Source organism: Wolffia australiana, chromosome 9, assembly GCF_029677425.1.
Source record: "Wolffia australiana isolate 7733 chromosome 9, ASM2967742v1".
Classification (NCBI taxonomy): Eukaryota; Viridiplantae; Streptophyta; class Magnoliopsida; order Alismatales; family Araceae; genus Wolffia; species Wolffia australiana.
Window position 1 is genome coordinate 18,291,347 of NC_135843.1, and position 21,320 is coordinate 18,312,666.

Consider the following 21,320-nt stretch of genomic DNA (forward strand, 5'->3'; position numbering starts at 1 on the left):
TATTAAATAATGATTAATATTTAAAACAAATATAGAATTAAAGATTTAATAATGTTCAATATGAATTAAATATTTTATAATTTAATACTATGATTTAATAATGCTTAATAAAATTGCTTAAAAAACAGCGAATTAAATATGATTCAATTATGTTTATTTTAGAATTAAATATTTAATAATGTTTACCACAAATATTATGAATTAACTATTAAATAATGTTTACCAATTTAAAAAATATAGAGTTAAATATTTAATAAAGTTTAATATGAATTAAATGTTTTAAACTTTAACACTATGATTTAATAATGTTTAATTAAATTGCTTAAAAAATAGCCACTTAAATATGATTTAATAATGTTTAATTTAGAATTAAATATTTTATAATGTTTAACACATATATTATGAATTATATGTTGAATAACATCGCTTAAAAAAATTCAAAAATGTGCGAATTTGGTGCGGTGTGCGGTGCGTTTATGCACACATAACCGCACCGCCCACCGCCCATGGCCATTTGTGCGTGCGGAAATTCGCACACCTGGTGCGAATTTCTGCACCACACCGCACGCGCATGTCTATAAGAGTGAATAGGATTTCAAAAACTAATTGAAAAATATTTTTTTGCACCCCATTATGGGTGATTTTGATGTCATTTTTTCATCCCAATCTCAACAAAACTCAGCTCTGACACAACTGTTAGGTTCTAAGGCATAGATTAAGGCAAAAGTTGAATAATTCATGCAGTAGAGTAGACATAACAAAGTTACTCAGAATGTTATTTATGATTTATCTTTCCCCCTTAAATCATTATTAATCAGCAATTAGCCTCACATAGTGTTTGACAGTCCTGGTCCGTTCTGGGTTTTTAGTAAAGACCTAAACCTTACCTAAACTTCGGTCTGGTTCTGGCGCTCCCGTCCTGTGAAGTTGACTAGTCAATGTCAAAGTCAAAGTAGAAATTTTGAATGTACTAACATTACTAAATGTAGTAATGTTAAATAAATATTTAATAATATACTTTGGGTTTATCCCTTGGACCTAAACCTGTTTGACCAACTGGTCCGTCCTAATTGTCCCAACTCTAGAGAGTCTCGCATCCAAAATTCAAGCAAGAAGAGTCCAATGGAATCCGCCGGAGATCTTCCCAGAGCAAAATTTACAAAAAGAATCAGATTAAATGTCCCACAAAGAGGGTTCTTCTTTACATTTGTGTTGTGCCAGAGTTGGACGCGTCGTCGCGGTCAATTTCATCCGGAAGAGAGGCTCGACATATACCCGACTCCTGCGGCGGTGGGCGGCGGCGTCGCCGGCCCCTGCGCGCGTCGGCGATGGCGGAGATCAAGAAAGCTCCGGCATCACAGAGGCAGGCCAGGCCCATCAACCTGAGCCCAAACTCCTCACACAGGACAGACAGCGCGGCGGCGGCGGAGTCCTCGGCGGCCACCGCCGCCAGCCTCCGCGCCTGGTCCCTGGACACCAGCGCGTACAAGTGGAGCTCCGTCGGGCCGCCGTCGGCGGCGGCGGCGGCGGCGGCGGCGGGAACGGGGACGGCGATCCTGAGCAGGCCGACGGCGGAGGACGGGCCGAAGACGAAGGAGAGGCAGCCGGCGGAGGAGTCGGGGGTCCGGAAGAGGTCGGCCACGGCGCGGGGGCCGGGCTTGGAGGCGGCTCGGTGATGGGCCGGTCGGAGGTGGGGGTGGTGGTGGAGGATCTTGGCGGCCTCGCGCAGGCCGCTGAGGAAGGCGCCGTGCATGGTGGCGGGGTAGTGGCGGCTGGTGGCCTCGCCGGCGAAGAAGAGGCGGCCTCCGACGTCCTCCGCCAGCGCGTCGTAGTCCTCCCCGGACGAGCCCACTCGGACGTGCGAGTAGGAGCCCCGGCTGAGCTCGTCGCTCCCCCACCGCGTGCACGCCGTCTCGATCGGCTCCGGCACCTCCACGCCCTTCCTCCCGAATATCCCTACAACCCGCTAGAATAAGCAGAAGCAGTAGCTCGTCCTAGACGAAGAAGCTCTAAGAAGAAGAAACTTGAACAAGCTCGAAGAAGAAGCTTGAACAAGCTCGAAGAAGAAGAAGAAGAAGAAGAAGATGCTTGAACAAGGTCGAAGAAGAAGAAGATGCTTGAACAAGGTCGAAGAAGAAGAAGAAGATGCTTGAACAAGGTCGAAGAAGAAGAAGATGCTTGAACAAGGTCGAAGAAGAAGAAGAAGACGAAGAAAAGGAAGAAGATGAAGGAGGAGGGTGGCATGGCGTACCGCGGAGGACGGCGAGAACGCGGTGGAGGGAGGCGACGGGATCGGCGGCCTCGAAGGCGAGGGCGGCCTCGCCGGCGACGAGCGCGACGAGGGCGGCGCCGCCGGCGACGGTGTGGTAGCAGTAGAAGAGGAAGAACTCGCCGCGGCGGCGAGAGTCGCGGCTGAGGCGGCCGAAGGTGTCCGTGTCCTCGCCCCAAAAGGGGTACGCAAAGACCATGGCGATCTTGTTCAGCACGCCGAAGCCCAGCCTGGCGATGGCCGCCGCCTTCCGCGCCGGCAGCGGCGGCTCGAACCAGACCCCCCCGCTCTTGAGCACCCCCAGCGGCACCGTGCACAGCGCCGCGTCCGCCACGAACCGCTGCCCCCCCGCCACCACCACCTCCACGCCGCCCTCCCCGCGCCGGACGCCGCTCACCGTCTTCCCGTAGAGCACCGGCACGCCCTCCGCCATGGCGCGGACCAGCCGCCCGTTCCCCCCCGCGACGAAGCAGTGGTCGCCGCCCATCTCGTAGGGGTCGTCCTGGTCCCAGTGCGCCAGCGACAGCTCCGCCAGCCGCCCCGCGTTGGCGTACTCGAGGTTCGCCAGGTGCCACTCCAGCACCTCCCTCTCCTCCCTCCTCCGCCCCGCGCCGTACAGCCGCCGCAGCGTCTCCACCGCGCGCCCCAGCGAGATCTCCCCCGCCGCCGCCTCCCCCACCGCGCTCCTCACCCGCGCCGCCTTCTCCAGCAGCTGGTTGAAGGCCGCGCCCGCCGCCGCGTCCAGCCCGGGATCCACGGCGGCGCCGTCGGGGTCGTAGAGAGGGCAATTCTCCCACCGGATCTTGTGCAGCGGCGCGCCCACCTGCCGCGCCACGACCCCCAGCGGGTTCGCGTGGATCCCCGTGATCACGCTGCCGCCGAGGTCCACCGCGACGGCGCCGCCGTTCATCCGCCGCGTGTAGACTCTCCCCCCCGGCCGGCTCCTCCCTTCCAGCACCAGGACCTTGAACCCGAAGCTCATCAGCTGGCCCGCCGCGGCCAGCCCGGCCAGCCCCGCGCCGACCACGACCACCGAGCCGCGCGGGCTCTGGTCCGGCGCGGCCCGGGCCCGGACCACGCCGAAGTTGATGTGGCCGCGGTGGAGGAGGAAGTCGAAGGCCCTGCGCATGAGCGCGTCGTACTCGGCGCTGACGGACTCGCGGACGCGCGCGCGGCTGAGGGGGGAGCGGACGTCGTCGCGCCAGAGCGCGAGGATGTGGTTGCGGAGGACGATGTACGCGTTCTGGTCGGCGCCGGCGGGGAGAACGCCGCCGCGGAGCTCCTCGTCCGTGAGAGAATCGATCGGGAAGCCCAGGGACAGCGCGATCATCGCCTCCGTCTCCGTCTCCCTCTCCCGCTCCTCCGCCGTCCGATTGCGGCGGCGCCGCCGCCGTTCCGCGTCTCCGCCGCCGATGTGCTCCCGCAAGAGCTCGTCCAGCGCCGCCTCGTCGTAGGCGCTGCGCTTCCTCGCCGCCGCCGCCCGCACCGGCCGCCGCCGCTCCTCCGCCGGCGCCATTGCCCCGCTCTTCCTAGGGTTTTTCCCGCCCGAACCTGAACTTACCCCCCAAGCAAGCAAAAAACTATTTATAGGATGCCTTGATCGCGAGTCTTCTTCCTTGAAACGTAATTAAGCGCGCGGTTTATCGCGAGGCTTCTTCCTTGAAACGTAATTAAGAGCGCGGTTTATCGCGAGGCGATCCTCCTTAATCGCGTCGTCTTCTTCTTCCTCTGTTCCCGCCATGGAATTTGAATCAGGGGAGGAGGAGGATCTTGCCGACGTGCGCGCTGGACTCCATCAGACGGTGAGCGGCGGCCGCCTCGGCGAGGGGGAAGGAGCAGTGGACGACGGGCCTCACCTTGCCCGCCTCGATCGCCGGCCACACGTTCTTCTCCACCTCCGCCACGATCCTCGCCTTCTCCTCCGCCGATCTGGATCGAAGCCCCGCCGCTGCAATCGAAGATCCATCAACCGCCATCGAATTCCGTCTTTCTCGATCGACTCAAGCTTTCCGACTATTACACTGACCTTGGATCGTGAGGCGCTTGGCGAAAACAGTCCGGAGATCGACCTCCGCAATCGCGCCGCCTTGGAAGCCGATGACGAAGAGCCGCCCGTCCATGGCCAGGCTCTCGAGGTTCTTCCGGAGGTAGGAGCCGCCGATGCTGTCCAGGATCACGTCCACGCCTGCGGAGACGAAGATCAAATCAATAGATCAAGCGCGATCTTCAATAACGATCAAACGAACGAACGAACCAACGAAGACCTTTGCCTCCGGTCTCCTCCTTGACCCGAGCCGCGAAGTCCTCGGTCTTGTAGTTGATGCAGACGTCGGCTCCGAGCTCCGCGCACGCGGCAAGCTTCTCCGGCGTCCCTGCAACCAGATCCAGAGGTCATCGCCGGATTCCACGGCGGAGAAGAGAGAGACGACGAAGCAAGCACCCGCGGTGACGAACACCCTGGCGCCGACCTGTTTCGCGATCTGGATCGCGAACGTGCCGATCCCGCTGGAACCGCCATGGATCTTCACAGAAATCATCGATTAGGAGAGATTTGGGGTGGGGGATGGGAGCAGATCGGGAGGAATTTGGTTTACCAGGAAGGATTCGCCGGGGGAGAGGCGACTGGCCATGAAGGCGGTGGACCAGACGGTGCAGGCGACCTCGGGGATCGCCGCGGCGGCGGGCAGGGCGACGCCGGCGGGGACGGGGAGGGCCTGCGCGGCGGGCACGGCGACCTTCTCGGCGTAGCCGCCGCCGGCGAGCAGCGCGCAGACCTGGTCGCCGACCTGCCAGCGGCGGACGCCGGCGCCGACGGCGAGGACGACGCCGGAGCACTCGAGCCCGAGGTATGGGCTGGCGCCGGGCGGCGGCGGGTACGAGCCCCGGCGCTGCAGCGTGTCCGCGCGGTTGAGCGCCGTGGCCGCGACCCCGATCAAGATCTCGCCCTCGCCCGCCACCGGGTCGTCGACCTCGCGCAGCTCCAGCACCTCCGGCTCCCCCGCCGCCGCCATCGCCACCGCCTTCATCGCCGCCGACAGGAGGAAGACGATGAGATTGGTCTTCCTCTCGGAGGAGGTACGCCGAATTACGACTATTGTGAAATTTTGATTCAGAGGTCTGAATTTGATTCTGACCTCTGAAAAATCCAGATGGATTTACCCTGGTTTCTGGGGATTTAGTTGAGCCGATCAATGGGTTCTATCTGCAAGATTTGTTTGAACCTTACGCTGGTTGGAATTCAAGAACTTTTTCTCACCGTTCCAATCTCTCCGAGAATAAACTGAAAGGAGCCCCAAAGGAAACTCATCTGGCTGTTTCTCAAATTGGAATTTATTTCATTATGAAGTTGATAATTTTTATTTAGGATGTAGGTAATCATTCAAACCAGAGGGGTTTCCCAAGAGAGGTTTTTTGTTTTTTAAAAATCCCTATACTATAACTATGTCCTCTGATGTCCAATAATTGTTATGTGGCTTTCTAGGACCATGAACCGATATAGTTGATGAGCTTTTAAGCCCAGTAACATTTTTCTTATGACCAATTTAATTTGTTATATTTAATGTTTATATAATTTAGTCTTGGATTGATATACCTCAATGAACAATAAACCCTAATGGGTTATCCTTGTTAGACTGGTCCAAATAAATTATCAATTATTTCGCTATCTAGGCCAAGGATTTCATTACATTTTTCTTAGAGAATGTATCCTCTCAAACCAAGGGCACATAATTTGATATTGACTACTCAATTATCTTCATGGACTTGTATTTTCATCCAAGTTAATACTGTTGAGAGTCTCATGATTATGGTGTCATAGGTTTTAGCCAAAGCACAACCTTTTATTCACGCACGAGATGTCCTTGGCATCTATAGTACAAGGGCTACTTACACATCCTTGGCGTGAATTTACCTGGTTTACAATCAGGTACGGCTCAGTGAAATATTTCCCAAAGGAGCACCCCACTATTTTTCCTAAGTGTCTTTGCAATATTAGTTATGGGATCAATCATACTCATCTTACAAATATATCATACTACCATGATTACATATCTTTAAATTCCTATCCTAAACATTCCTGTTTATAGGAGATCTGAGAAAGGCATAATATATGATGATTAGGGGACGCGAATAGATTTGTAATACATAAGAAATATGGGGAGATGAGAAGCTGAAAAGTTAGGATAGATATGTGTAATAAATGCATATAAATATTTATAAAAATAAAAATTGGCGGGCATAGTAAATGGTGATGTTGAGTGATATGAATTAAGTACTTACATCAATGGATGGGGCAGTACAGATGTGGATGTACCAATGCCGATTAGAGTACAACACAAGTGCAAGGAGCTCTTTGTAGACCTTTTTATTCCTTTATGATAGATGCAATTTTCAGTTGTAGGAGAGCCCCTCCACTTTTATTTTGCCATCTAACTTCAATGATTAGCTCCACGGAAACATGATGGATGTAAAAATCACTTAATTTCATTCAACATACCAAAGTAGGAGAAATTTAAGCCAAAAACTCCTAATAGAGTTTTATATATCGTGTTCCAAAGTTGGATTATTTTGGGTAATTAGATTTTACTCTCTCCTTGTAGATCCACATGTCAGATTGTCAACATGTCAGTGGCATCCTGGGATTTACCAAATATTTTGCAATGACTTAATTCAGTTAATCATCATGATCTTCTTTTCAATCCATATACTAGGATTCACAAAAAAATTACCCTCATTTCATGTTAAAGACCATTCCCATTATGCCATGTGTTTGTACTTTTTGAGCCTTTAAAATTGTATTTAATATTCAGATTGTGTGATGTTGATACATGTACCACTTTAATCTCTATCATGATATACATACAATTGACCTTCATAATCTAAATCATTGGGCTTTGTTATGATAACACATGTCTGTCTTATCCCTTGCATTTATATTGAAAAAAAATCCATTTTTTCCATCTGCCACTTGTTCTTGTGTATTAAAAGAAGACACTTGGAGCATGTGAATTTAGTGAAATATCATGATAGAGCTTGCCACATATATTATAAAAGTATAGTTTTTTGTACTTAATGTGACCCACTTGGCCAATCAGCCGAGTGGGTTGAATTTAATCTCTTCTTTGGAGAATATTGGCCCTTTTTCAGGTCTAGGAAAATTGCTCTTACAAAAGGACCAAGGAATTCTTCATAGAGCCAAAGGAGATCTCACTGGGCTAGTGGGCCTCCCTCTTGAGAGAAGACCCAAGAAGGAACTCTAAGACCCTTTAAAAGGATTCAGATCTTCTGGAAGGAGAACTAATGAGCCTATGGGCTTGGCCCAAATCTCACCCATCAAATTGATCCATTATCTATAGGGCATGCATATAAATGTTTTAGACTTCTTTGTAAAAGACATTATGAATTTTCATTTGGAATTTTAATGAAATGGTGGGAAGATTCTTTTATTGATCTCTCTCTCTCTTTAGAGTTCTGAGAGTTAGCGAGGGCCAAGTGGAAGGTGAGCTGACAAGGCCTAGGTGGGAGAGAGAAATCATTCTCTCTTTACTCCCTCTCCCAAGGATTCCATCCTCTCTCTCTCTCTCTACATTGGAGCTGCCAAGGTGACGGAGCGCCCCAGCTTACTCCATCAGAGATGTCATCGGAGCCGGCATCATCGTCATTGACAGCCCGCTGGCTCGCGTCCAGCTCGACCGGTACGCCAAGGCGAAGGTGAAACACCCTGGTTCAAATACCCCCGGTAAAGCACGTCCGTGTATCCGACCGTTTTGGTTTTTTTCGGCACGTGCTTCTTATGTTCAGTGTTTTATCGTGTCCGTGTGTTCATGTTCGTCATGCCCGTGTTTGTCGTGTCACCTTCGTATCATTGTCAGTTGTGTCGTTTCATGTTGTCGTGTTCGCGGCATCGAACGCGTGTCAAAAACATATTTTAATTTTGTATTAAGGGGGGTTCTATGTATAAGACCCCCTCCCTCCCCCCCCCCCTAGTACGGGCACTAGAGCCCTTACTAAGGGCTCCCCTGTCCTTACTAAGGGCCATCGAGCCCCTATATAAGGGGGCACAATGGAGCCCTAGAATCAGGCTAGTTAATTTTGAACCAAGGAATATTATTGTTCTTCGTTGGTCTCACCTATAAGAGGGAAGGAGGAGAAGAGGACGAGGACGAAGAAGGAAGAGGGGAAGAGAACGAGCGAGAAGGAAGGACAGAGGGGGTGTTCCCTACTTCTCGGTCGCACTACCTTGACCTACCACTGGACGCTGTCACTTCACGTGCCCATTATGCTGCTGCATGTGCTGCGTCCGAGCCGCCTGCCACAATGCGACCATCGTGCATCAACCCTGCTCTCCGTGGACCACCACTTGCTGCTGGCCTCGCACAACGTCTGAGCTGCCCACCGTAGCCGCTACTGCCACGAACGCCGCTAGCGCTGCTCCCTGCCGATCAGTGCTCCCGCCCCAACTTGCACCGCTGCCGTCGTGCGACTTGTGCCGACCATGCCCTGCGTTACGCCGACACCGCCACTCGCACCGCATGTATCCGCAGTCAACGCCTGTTGCTAGTGCCACCAAGCCATCGCACCCTCCACTTGATCTCATCCTCGCCTCCAACCTCTAGTATCACGCTCCTGTGCCGCGACATCGCCACCAGTCGAGCAAAGCCGTGCTCGTCAACAGCATGCCTCCGCCTTCCTGCCCGCACTGGCATGTGCGCCAATGAAGACACCTACGACGAACGCCGCTTTCGACGAGGTAAGTCGTCCCCCTTGCTCGTCAGTTATATTACGTCTTTCAGTATATTTTTGGCTGCACTCCATTGCTCGGGTTAGATAAGGTGAGAGAGTATATAGAGAAAATAACGAATTGAGCGATTTCCTATGTACGGTTGAGCCCGTCCGTTACATGTGAGCACCAACGGAGGTCAGAAGGTCACCGCCACCCTCACCAGTCACCCATCCCGGAGCTCGGTGCTCGGCGAATCTCCATGAGTTGGGGCCTGCACGTACATCCACCTAGAACCCATCGCATCACGTAGTTTCATTCCCTTAGGGATTTATCTGTCAGACGACATCATTGGCGATGTCCGACACTATCTCGGTATCCAAGCATCATCTCAATACCCGACCGAACGACGTCTCCAATGACGTATGGCATCACAAGGGATCCAAGAAGTGAGAAGCGTCTAGGGCATGTGGAGGCGGAAGGAGAGGCCTACCAGCCAGGTAAGCCAGTTCTTTTGTTCTCTACCCTTCTCCTTCTTGACTAATATTGATTTCTTGTGATAGAAATCAAGATTAGGGGTTCTTTCTCTCTCTAGACCACCTGCCCTGTGGGGATTGTGTGTTCTTGGTCAAATAACACAACTAATTCCATTCACAACACTTGGAATATCCCACAAGTGTGGGGAGAGACAAATTCTTACAAATCTTGGTCACAATTCAGTTCCAACCAAGATTTGTTCAAGAAGAACAAGTCGATTATTTTATTCTAAATTTCTTCCCAATTTAATTGCAATGAATTAAATCTAATAAAACTAAATAAAAATACCTAAAAGTCATTAAAACACGTTCTAAACTTTCCTGAATTTATGAAACTCATTAAAAATCATTTAAGTGGGTAAATTCATAATTCACTATCCTGCACACTCCATTTAATCAAAATAAAATATAATATAATTCCTAAAATTCTTAGACACCCGTTTTTAGGTTAAATGCACTCAAAGTAGGTACAGTTGCTCTCTGTGGTTCTACATTCAACCACAGAGAACTAGGTTAGTGATACTTAGTGTCAATAACCTAGAACCCTATTTTTCTAGATTATCAATTGGCACCTTTGCCGGGGAGCACAGTGACCATCTCGGTGGAATTTTTGTTATGCACTTTTACTCCTTCCTTACTATTGGTTAAGGGAGCTCACTCCCTTAACCAAGTTTCTAGTTGTGTGTTGTGAGACTCAACGGTGTCAACCAGGTCACAAAAGAGCACACCAGCTGCACATTCAAGTGAGGGCTTAAGCATAGAAAGCAGATTTTTTGTCGAAGAACCAGAAACCTGTGAAAGATCTACTTCAAAGCAAGATATGGAGATGGGAGACCAAGGAGAGATGAGGAATGCTCTACATCAAGCTCAAAGAGCTGTGAACACCCTTATGGATGAATTCAACCTTATGAAAGAAAGGAGGACTACTTCTATTCACCCTAACTTAGGTGCACAGGTAAAATTTAAAATTGACAACACCTTATTGCAATCTTTGCCCAAATTTAACGAAACGACACAAGAGAATCCATATTACTTTATGGATTCATACAACTTACTATTAGATTCTCAAAATTTAATTGGAATAACATTTGATCAGCTGAAGATGTTATACTTTCACCACACCTTGGAAGACAAGGCCAAGGATAAGTATAAAAAGTTCATCAGTTTTTCTACTTGGAATGAAATTGAGAATGAATTATTTACTAAGTAATTTCCTCTTTCCAAAATTAAAGCATGCATTAGGGACATAGAAACTTATTATTAGTATGATGATGAAACCTTCAATGAATATTGGGAAAGGCTTCAAAGTCTGTGTGGAAAATGTCCCCGTCATGGAATTGAGGATGTGAAATTGGTCAAGATCATTCATGATGGATTAAATGAATCTAATTAGTTGAAATTAGACAATCCTTCAGGGGGGTATTTCTATCCTATACCTAGGAATGAAGCATATGAATTGATTGAAAAAGTGGCAGAAATCGATCTTCAGAAAACAGATGCAAACCATCATGGTCGAAAAAGGAAAAATGTGAAAGTGGCTAAGATATGCATCTTTGTAGTTTTGTGGTGTATATTCTCTGACTATCAAGTAATGGAGTGATGTTCTTTTGTTCCGCCAACATGTCTCCCATCTTATTTCATTGGTCTAACCTATGAAATCCATAACTTAATGGAAGTAGAAGATTCAAAATACTCAATCAAATTTTAACACAAGGATTCATAAGGTCAACAAGCACTCAGAGCAAATCAACAATTATATCAAAGTTAAGGCGTCACAATGTACCTTGGAGAAGGGAGCCAACATCTTGGTTTTGATGTTGAATGTCCTTGACTGACCCTGATCTACAGCTCCATGGATGGGTGTGAATGAGAAGAGGAGAAGGTCTAGGAAGCAGATATAATGGGAGTGAAAGATTTTGTTGGCGAGAGAATATGCTGATGTGTAGCATGAGAGGGGTGGAGGTGAAGTGTGGAAAATGAACTCACAGGGTAGATGGGATAAGATGTGAGAATGGATGAAGATATGAATAAAGGAGAAAATGAGAGGCGAGATGGAGATTATGGGGGTGAGACGAAGGTGTGTGGTCAATGAGGTCAAGTGTTAGATGTCAGGAAGATTATGGAGGAAGATAAGGTATGGAAGAAAGGGAGAGAGGAACCCAAGAGGAGCTAATAAATGTTGAAGGTTAGAGCCGTAATAGTCATTTCCATCGTCCTTATCACCAGAGAAATCCCTATTCTCTAATAAACAAACTTCACAATAATTCTCAAGTAAAAGTGTTCATAAATAAAGTGATGTAAGCAGCCAGTCTGATGGAAATAGGACCAAATGGCCGACAAGAAAATTTCTGCAAAACAACTAAAAGCTGGTCAAAATACCCTTTTATGTGATAGCTCATTAGAAAATATCCCTCCAGAACTACAGCTGCCAAGCTGTGAATAACAATGTTTTCATAGTTGCATGTGATTGAAATATTCTAGAAGATGAGCATAAAGCCATCTGCAAGAAGGGCCATCTCATTGGCGAAGTAATCGATAGGAAACAAAGAGGGGAGGAGTGCATGCATCAACGGGTTGAACAGGAGATGAGTCACGAATGAGGTCGAGGTGAGTAGAGAGAGCTCAGAGGAATAAACATCAATGAATACATGGTGATCACATGCGCAAAAGGAGAGTTCGACGATGATGATCCAAGGGCAAGAAATACTAGATCGATGAAAGAAGAATAGCAGTTCAAAGTAAGAAGAAAGAGTGTAACTTCAAACAAAAACTTCTCCCATTCTCTCTCTTACACGACAATGTTTAATCTAATTTTCCAAAGGGAACGGGATAGTCTGGATCATTAATTAGATAAAGTCTTACCTACCGATGAGGCCCATAAAAGCAGATATGTAGGCCGGCTATAGGATACATCCTACACAACCTCTTGTGGGGTAATAAAAGTTCAACTCCATTTGAAAAAGCATTTTCTGCAATGACGAACTGATGGCAGGACCCCTATAGGTGGACGACACGATGAGCCATCCATTACCATCACCCAAGGAAGCTGGGGTTGTCGTTATGAGGTCATGGTTTGCGAAGAGGCTAGTGGATGAGACTTTGCACTTTTATGGTCATCTTTGGGAAAAATTGGTTGGCTGCCAAAAAGATAGGTGATGGGGGACCATCTAGCTTTGAAGACCTGGTTTCTTTGTGTTTGTTCGCACATGTTTGGACCCCGAGATGGTCCTACATTTATTGGTGCGTGTGTGAGCCCGTGTATGCGCATGTATATGGAGCTCTCTCTTATTAGGGGCCCCTAGGACACTTACTTGGGCCGTCTTCCCTTTATTTCCAAGGGGGAAGGCCCATATTTGCCCCAATAAGAAGGGGGGTGCCCATCGTAAGAGCAAAGAGAAGAAAATATTAGCAAAATGTAATCCTTCAGATTTTTCAGGTTATTTTTGGCATCTTTCTTTTTAGTTTTTCTATGGTTTGAAATAATTATAAAAATATCCCTTTGCGATCAAGAGGAAAAATAGGTCACAATAGCCACCTTCGTTGGTGCCGCCATCAATGCCTCGTAGGTTTTCTAACTGCCGGCCACTCCATGCACCCCCGTCATGACTGTCATCCCACCAATCGAGGCCGCAATTGCAGCCACCAGCTACGACTGCCATCAACGGCCACCACGATGGCCGCAACTGCCAGTCGCCATCATAGCCATCGATCACCGCATCCACTCGCGGTCGTAGCCGCAAGTCACAACTGTAGCCGTCGATCGCCAGCCAGGTTGCAGCATGGCCCGCCGTCTGGCTCTACGCTAACCGCGCACGCCTCCGCCAAACCCTTCGCCACCGCGCCCATCGCCGTTGTGGCTGTCGTCGTCGCACTTGCCGTAGCCACTGCATCCGATGTCGCCATGCGTCGTTGCCATGCCACGCTGCCGCACCCTAGCACCACAGTGCCATTACACCATGTTGCCGCATCACTCACTGCCACACCCGCTGCCACGAACTTGTCCCCGCGCATGCTGCCACATCCCATCACCATGCCTGTGCCACATCTCGTCGCCGCACCCATCGTCGCACCTGCTATATAGGTCGTCATCCTGCCTACTTGTGTCGTCGAGCCTAACCGCACCACTGCGCCTACCTGCACCACCGTGCCACAACTTGGCAGTGGCACGCGGTCCGACGAACGTCTCCCTCAAGGCTACTTTAGAGAACAACAGGCACAAAGTACATCCTGTTGTAGGAAGAACAGCTGTCATTGCTGACGCCTATCTCTGTTTGCCTACAAATAGCCTTAGTCATCACTCACAGCCGATGTCACTACAACGACACCTGGCATTGTCATTACTGCAGCCCGATGCATTGCCAATACAGCAGCCATGCACCCAATGTCATGGCTGCCCTATGCCCGTTGTTCCTTTGCACCACCTCATGCCCCGCCGCTACTATTTCCTAGAGTAGCATCATTGGAGATGCTCGTCGTATGACCCGTCGTCGCCAGTTCACTCCCACGAAGTACATCCCACCGCAGGAAGAACAGACGTCGCTGATGCCACCGATGCATATCTTCCTTTGCATGTAGCAAGCCTTAGCCAGCCCTCACCCTGCCACAATTGCCAACGCAGCCAACCTGCGCCAATGCGACCACCTTGCACCTACCACTCTACTGATTATCTACCCTCCCTTGTGGTGTAACATGAGCCGCTCGATCCCGGCATGTCATGTTACAGCAATAGGATCATAGAAACAATCTGCCAGTACCTCTTGGTGAATAGCGGTTGGAAGTACGAATGGATGGAGATGATTGAGTAGATGTGTTTGACTTGCATTAATCAATTCCTTCTAGTTGAAAAACAGGATGATGGAGATGATTTTGGCCAAGGAGCTACAATCTCAGATTTGAACTCAGATCTAATGAGGATAACTTCCAACATGGGATGACGATTAGGCGAGTCATCGTTGAAGCAGGCGAACACTTCTATACGGAATGTTGTACCTGCATCGGGAGTTTCGTCGTCAACTCCCATGCAAGTGTCTAGGGGGTGGTACTGAAGTTGAACCACGATAGGGTGAGCCGTGGGAGGGCACTGAGAGTTCGTTTTCTTGGTAAAGTTACGGTCGTGATCGGTTGCTCCATTGCACCTACAAAATACTCATCCCACAAGTACGGTGGAAGAGTTAAAATATCTTTTAGTGAAATCCAGGTGACTTTCGAGATGGGTTGATCCCTCCACTTGGTCAAGATGTTTGTGGGCGAAGAATCATCCAGGTTAGGTCTTGTGTCTCAAAATTCCTTTAGAAAAGGGTACAATGTAGCTTGATTAAATGGCAGGTTGGTCAGCTTTGGGTCATGTTGGAGCAAAGGGCCCTCCTCTGAAGGAACATGGGATACTGTCAATTCACCATGATAATGTGTGATGTCAAACACATTAAAAGTAGAACTGATGCCCTAGTGCGAGGGACTGTCCAAAAAATAGACATTGGGTCCTAGCTTCTTGAGAATTTTGAAAGGACCTGCACTTCGACTCTACAGTTTGTTGTATGTGCAAGGAAGTCATAAGGGATGGAGGCGAATCATTACTAGATCACTTTTGTTGAACTCTGTTGGGCAGCAATGAGTGTCGGCAAGGGCCTTGTACATTTGATTGGACAAGGTGATCTTACTGGTGACTTCAGTGTGGAGAGCTTAAACGAGAACAACCAAGGATTCAACTATAAAGGAAGATCTTCCAGACACATCAATTGGTTGCAGCTCAATGGTTTACAGGTTGGTGACCATAAACTATCTTGAACGAGCTCTTGTCGGTGGAGTGATTGCAAGTGTTGTTGATGCAAGCTTGGCGTGAGTAGCAGCTGATCCAAAGGGCAAAATGTATAAAGTACGAGAGAATGTGACAGGTTTTCCAAGCTCCGGTTGACGATTTCTGTTTGCATGATGGTCTTAGGATGAAAGGCAGAGATGAGAACTGAAGCTTGGTGCCCAGGTGATGCTATAACTTCTTCCATAAGTTATGGAGGACCATATAGTTGGGCACGTCCAGACTCGTCATTAGCCACATCGCTCGAGTGATGGAGGAGCCCGAGCCGACGTGAAGAACCTGAGTTTTTGCCACCATGTTTAAGAAGCTACGTTCTCGTCGTTTAATTTCGTGTTCATGTCTTCTTTTGGTTTTATGGAGGCCCTTCCCCGTGTACGGTGATAACACCCTAATTTCGGTCTTTATTTCAAGATAAAAGGGTTTGTTATCATATATTTACATGAAAATAATTTTTTCAAGTGATTTCTGATTTTTTCCTAAATTTCTGTTAATTTTATGAATTTTAAGGGATTTATTTGAGCTTTAAATAATTATTTTTAAATGAAAATGGCAGGTTTAATATTTAATTTCGAGATTTATTAGTATGGGGATGAATTAATGAATTTTATAGGATTTTTTTAGGATGTTATTGGATTTTTCTGAGATTTATTTGAGGAAGAAATGCATTTTTTATTAAGAAAAGGATATATTTATCAGGCAAAAATGAGTATTAAAGTTATTTTCAAACTTTGAGGGGCTTTTTGTAAATTTCAGTTGCAATTATGCCCTCAAAAACAGCTCTCAGTCGTGTATGCAGGCGTAAGGCTATTATTTAAACAATTACAGGGTTTTAGTGCAATTAATTAGTATTTTTTAATGGTTTTTATGAGAAATCAGAGGAGAGAGAATGCGCAAAGGGCATATACACAATTACTTTTGGGTGGCGTCAGACGGCAATTTCATATTTTAAAAAGGACTTTTACGCAAAATGTCCAAATGATTTTTTGGGAGTCGACGTGGACTCATCTCCGCCGTCGGATGCAAATCCGACGGCGCTTGATGATAGGGTGCTACAGGAGGTAAGTTCACCGCCCGTGCTGCACGTATGACACACGTGCATGGACGGTGATGTGGCGATCTGGGAATAGTTAACGCAGTGAGAAGAACGCATCTTAGGTGCATGGCAATGCGTACCAACCTTATTTTTCTGACCTTCTCTCTTTGTTTTCTTTTTTCACCAAGGGGTACGTGGCGCTCAGAGATCAAACCCAACAAAATGAAATCAAAATGCATCCACCAATGAGAAGACGACACATCATGGCGTGTTAGAAAAGAAATCAATAAATAAACGAATTTAAATCCAATGGCTAAATTTGGTTTAAATTCCTTTATTAATAACTTCTGATCCTGAAATCCGATTGAGACAATTTTTTTATGGATTTGCTCGTCTTGATCCCCTCTTTCTATCTGTATTAAAAAATTGGATCATTCAGATCAGTCCTACATTGATGGAAAAAAAATTACTAATGAGGGTTAAAATGGTAATTTTTACCATTTAACCTAAGTATAAAAGCCAAATTACCAGAGGAGGGGGTCATTCTAGATGGTGCTCTATCACAGCTGCAAGACAGAGAGGAACTCCAGCTTGGATCAACCTACTTGGTACCTTTTTCTTCATTGTATTTGGGATGTTTAGTGTACTTTGGATGATATTTTAGTTGAATCTCTTTATCGTTCTTCTTGAACTTGGTTTGAACTTCTAAACTGCTAGGCTTGAGCAAAATGTACAAGCCCTTACTGAGATTGAGAGATTTACCTAGCTATTCCAAGTGCACATTAGAAAAACTATTAAAAAAGATTTAACTTTCTAGGAGATTAAATTTCCCATTTTACTATCTAGTAGTGTAGTTATTTCTTTATTATCAAACCTACAAAACCAACCAAAACACAATCAAATTTCCTTCCGAATCCCTCTAATTGACTACTTTGATCCTTTAAATTGGATCAAATAATTCAATATAGAGCCCATATTTCTTCTATTCTTCTCATCTCTCCTACCTCCCTTTCTAAATTCTCATTTAATTAGGGTGATTTGATCTTCGTTGAAGATCAAATTAAATTTAACTAGTGTCAAATTATTCAAGTGGATCATCAATTGAATTAACTTACAAGCTTCCCTTGGACGATACCCTTTACTTATCACTATACATCTTAAGTTAGGGTTATATAAATTTTATTGTATAAGTTAAAATCGACAACGACAAGGGATTATAAAATTGCAAAATTTACCCCTATTTTTGGCTTATCAACGGGCCCTCCTTGGAGCGTCATTTTGGTCTTATCTCGTCATCTCCTTTGATTGTAGGGAGGCCCCCTCTTGAGAGTATACGGGCCTCCCCCCATGTGCGCTTTTGTGTCTTATGTGTTTTTGTTTACACCCTTTAGGGGGGACGCCCTCTAAGCTTCTCCCCCTAAAGGGGCCCATTAGGGCACAATAAGCCCCTTTTTTTTCTTTTTACTATAGAAGAGAGGTGGAGGCTCACGATAGAGTAGTGATCTTTGAATAAAGCCTCTTGTGAAAGAAAAGAAGTTATCAGTTTTTTCTTCTTTTGAGTTACTCCCTCGTGCCCTATCTTCTTCCTCCATGGAGGAGTAACCTCCTTGCATTGTAGGTGGTCCGGTAGAGCGGGAAGAATTCCCACTCGTTGCCATTGTCGAACGACTAATAAACTCAAAATTTAGGTAAATATTATGTCGTTGAGAATTTGATTTTAATCAATAAATTTATAAACTTATGCTCGTAGATAATTTAATTAGATAGTGACGAGTAAGGGTCGTCTCAACAAGGAATGGATATTAGGGAAAATATGATCTCAATTGGGTGAAGCACAAAGATGAGAAGACTTACGTATACGGTAGTGAATGTGTGATGAGAGTGAACGATAAGATGAGAGATGGTTAGTTAGGATTCTTCTAATTAAGGTTTAAGATAGTTGAGGATGGAGAAACGAGATGGGGTCATAACGACGACATGTTAGGTGGTGGATACGATGAGCGATGTAATGGTATTGAGAAGGGATGCTAAGTTGAAAAAGGAGAAAGAAATGTTAGCTTAATGGGAAAGATATAGGTAGGTAACGAGATCGTCACTGCGTAGGATGGAATATGAAATGGGTTAGAGTGGATGATAAGGTATGATGATGGAGAGGATGAAGGATAGGAATGGATGATGGTGAAGGATGGTAGTGAAAGAAGGTGAAACTAACTAGAGTGTTGGAATCGATTCAATGTAAGGTGAAAGGCTAACCTTAGATACCTATGTTCCGCCAGGATCAAGGCATCTTCCTACTGCAGATCAGCCTTCCCACTTCTTTGTTGAACCTCTCCAAACACTAGAGACACCAAGGAACACTTGATAAACCTTCAAAATGTCACTTTCTTTCAATCAGCCTCACTAGGAGGAAGTGAGCTTAAAGATTTTTTTTACAAAGACCGGGGGCTCAATTTATATCATCTAAAATATGGATGGATAGAGGATGAAAAGATGAAGCTGCCCTTAAAATTTCAGCTCCATCTGAGTTTTGGATCGTCAGATATTAAGCCTGGAAGTTGGATGATTTCTTGTTGTCGCTTTACTTCAAATATTTCCCTCTCCTCGTCCTCGTTGATGAACTCAAATTTTACGTATTTTAATTAGGTCATTGTTGTGATTCGAGTATCATGCAATGAATTTGTAAACCTCACTTAGTATAGGAGTTAAGGGTCGATCCTCAGAGAGCCTAGGTATTGAGATATGGTGATTTCTTTAGTGGGGAGAAATGACTATTAGTGATTATGAGAAGGGGTTCTAGGTGAGAAGCGGAGAATTGTGGGAGTTGAGAAGATGGTAGGGAGTAAGATAGTGTAATTATTAAGTAATTAACTATTAAAGATGATGTTAAATGGATTTTAGAGGAGGTTTGATTGAGTGGATTGAGAAAAGAAGATAGGGGCAATGATTGGGGAATGCTAATTGAGTTGCAGTGATTAGTTCCACTACATTAAAATAAAATAAAACCTACATTATCCAAGGAAGAAAATACAAGGAAAACTTCGATCCAAACCTCCACAAAAACCCCGATGAGTGCCAGTCCTAGGCCAGGTGATGCTTCCCTTGCTTCGATTGCGATCCTTCACTTGTTCTTGCTTCCGCAACACTCTCTATGCATCAAACAATGTAGAGAATGGACCTTGAACCTCTCCTTCACCTTCTTATTGCCTGTTGCTGAGAAGAGAACAAAAAGCACGAAGAGAGAGAAAATATAGGCATTTATAGGGGCTACTTAGGGTTAATATAAGTCGTTTGATAGGTGGATCTGATGATCCACTGAAGATGGGACTTGTGTCGTGCTCTGATTGGATGCGACAGTGTCCATTCTCTTAAACTTCAAAAATCGGCTTAAATGTGGACTGTCCGATCGTGATCATCGCGATCGGATGGTCTGTGATCACTTAAAATTCAAATTAGTGTAATTAGGATTTATCTCAAAATGAACTTAACCCTAAATATGGGGTGGACGTGGTCCACAGGTCAATTCCCTAACGAGAGGGCATCGATCGGTTCACTTCTTAAATGTGTGGATCATCCTAATAGAGTTGGATGATCCTTTAAATGTTTACTAACTTGATTAGTTATGCTTCGAAGTCAATGGCGTGTCGGGTCCTTCATCATCGTTGCGTCTATTCCGTAGCAAATTACCTATCCCTTGCATCCAAATTCTCATTGGAAGTGTGAGAATGAACCATTTGACTTCAGAGAAGTCAAATGGGGCTAGTTTATAGAAATAAACAGACAAATATGCATTAAATGATGCGTGTAGAGATGAGAAAACACTTAATTCACATAAATGCGGTTTTTCATGTTAAAAAAACATAATTGGATGTTTTGATCATAATTCATCATCTAAAATAGGCATTTTAATGCATGTATGCAATGACAAATTCATGCTTATCACTCGTCATCGCCGTCACGTCATTCGGTTAGGAATTTGTCTCTTTTAGGCATTAAATGTGATGATTGGCTGAGATTCCTCCTCATCATCAATGATCGATGGCTCTCATCATGCCACATGTCAGCCTCTTATAAACCAATATAATGACATGTATGTGCCATGTGTACATGTGTGTCCCACGTGTACACGTGGCACTCTATGGTGCTACCTCGTCTCCCGACCGTCATTGTTGACTAATCCAAGGAGAGAGAAATAATAATATTTTAATCATCTCTTTCTCGAGCCACGAAATGCATTTATTGCTAAAAAAGACCGCCTTTTCTGATTGGTCCACGTCACCTGGGCTATTAGAAAAAACCCAAAATGTATTCTAAAATTCATACAAAAATACATAAAATATAGAAATCTCATAATATCATTCTAAAATGAATTTAATCATTTTAAGCTTGATAACATGCATATATGATTTATTCGATGCAAATAAACATGTAAATATGGTCATATTAAGCTACTAAAAATTCATGTTATCAACGACCACCGACTCAAGCCACCGGTCGTCATCAATCTACTCTGGGCTACTCCATCGAGCATGGAGTTACCATCACCAGGGAAGTTCCGTCGAGCAAGTTCTGGCCTCGCCACAACCACCGGGGTGTCAAACCTTTCAACATTCTGGCAACGCCTTGACTCAACCCCCGCGAACTCTTGCAAGAGTCACATACACGTACTGGAGCTTCCCTCTTTGCCCAACCGAACGTCGGTGTTGCACCGCGGGGCTGGTCTTCTACCGTCAGCGTCTACTGACGGTCTACCCCTTGGGACCCAGTCCATATGTCAGAAAGTCTTCCAGCCTTGAGAAACTGACCCTAGACCCCACGGTCTTACTGTGGTCGCTCGTCAAACCTCGTCCCCCCCACTAGCGAGCCCTGATGAACCCAGCGACTCCGCCCAGCGCGGACGGCTGACTTTTCTGATTATCCCCTGCCAAAATATTACTCATCAAGTGGTGCGACGA

The 21,320-nt window shown here is 46.2% G+C and overlaps 2 protein-coding genes across 2 annotated transcripts; both read right to left on the reverse strand.

Moving 5' to 3' along the window:
* Positions 1 to 1,103: 1,103 nt before the first annotated feature.
* Positions 1,104 to 3,785, reverse strand: LDL2 (LSD1-like2). Its single transcript, XM_078581361.1, has 2 exons — positions 2,252 to 3,785; positions 1,104 to 1,956 (listed from the first exon to the last, which is right to left on the reverse strand). The coding sequence occupies exons 1-2, from the start codon at positions 3,783 to 3,785 to the stop codon at positions 1,202 to 1,204; spliced, it is 2,289 nt and encodes a 762-aa protein (XP_078437487.1). The 3' UTR covers positions 1,104 to 1,201.
* Positions 3,786 to 3,839: 54 nt separating this feature from the next.
* LOC144708067 (oxidoreductase, zinc-binding dehydrogenase family protein) lies at positions 3,840 to 5,477 on the reverse strand. Its single transcript, XM_078581362.1, has 5 exons — positions 4,864 to 5,477; positions 4,710 to 4,791; positions 4,534 to 4,641; positions 4,296 to 4,454; positions 3,840 to 4,217 (listed from the first exon to the last, which is right to left on the reverse strand). Exons 1-5 carry the CDS (start codon positions 5,293 to 5,295, stop codon positions 4,021 to 4,023), a joined length of 978 nt encoding a protein of 325 aa, XP_078437488.1. The 5' UTR covers positions 5,296 to 5,477; the 3' UTR covers positions 3,840 to 4,020.
* Positions 5,478 to 21,320: the final 15,843 nt, after the last annotated feature.

Excerpts from the sequence above, each read along its gene's own strand:
- LOC144708067 (XM_078581362.1), bottom strand. The coding sequence starts at position 5,295 with ATGAAGGCGGTGGCGATGGCGGCGGCGGGGGAGCCGGAGGTGCTGGAG. Across the intron at positions 4,642-4,709 it reads CAGGGTGTTCGTCACCGCGG|GGACGCCGGAGAAGCTTGCC; the intron begins GTGCTTGCTTCG and ends ATCTGGTTGCAG. Across the intron at positions 4,455-4,533 it reads GGAGGAGACCGGAGGCAAAG|GCGTGGACGTGATCCTGGAC; the intron begins GTCTTCGTTGGT and ends TCGTCTCCGCAG.
- LDL2 (XM_078581361.1), bottom strand. The coding sequence starts at position 3,785 with ATGGCGCCGGCGGAGGAGCGGCGGCGGCCGGTGCGGGCGGCGGCGGCG. Across the intron at positions 1,957-2,251 it reads CGTTCTCGCCGTCCTCCGCG|GGATATTCGGGAGGAAGGGC; the intron begins GTACGCCATGCC and ends AGCGGGTTGTAG.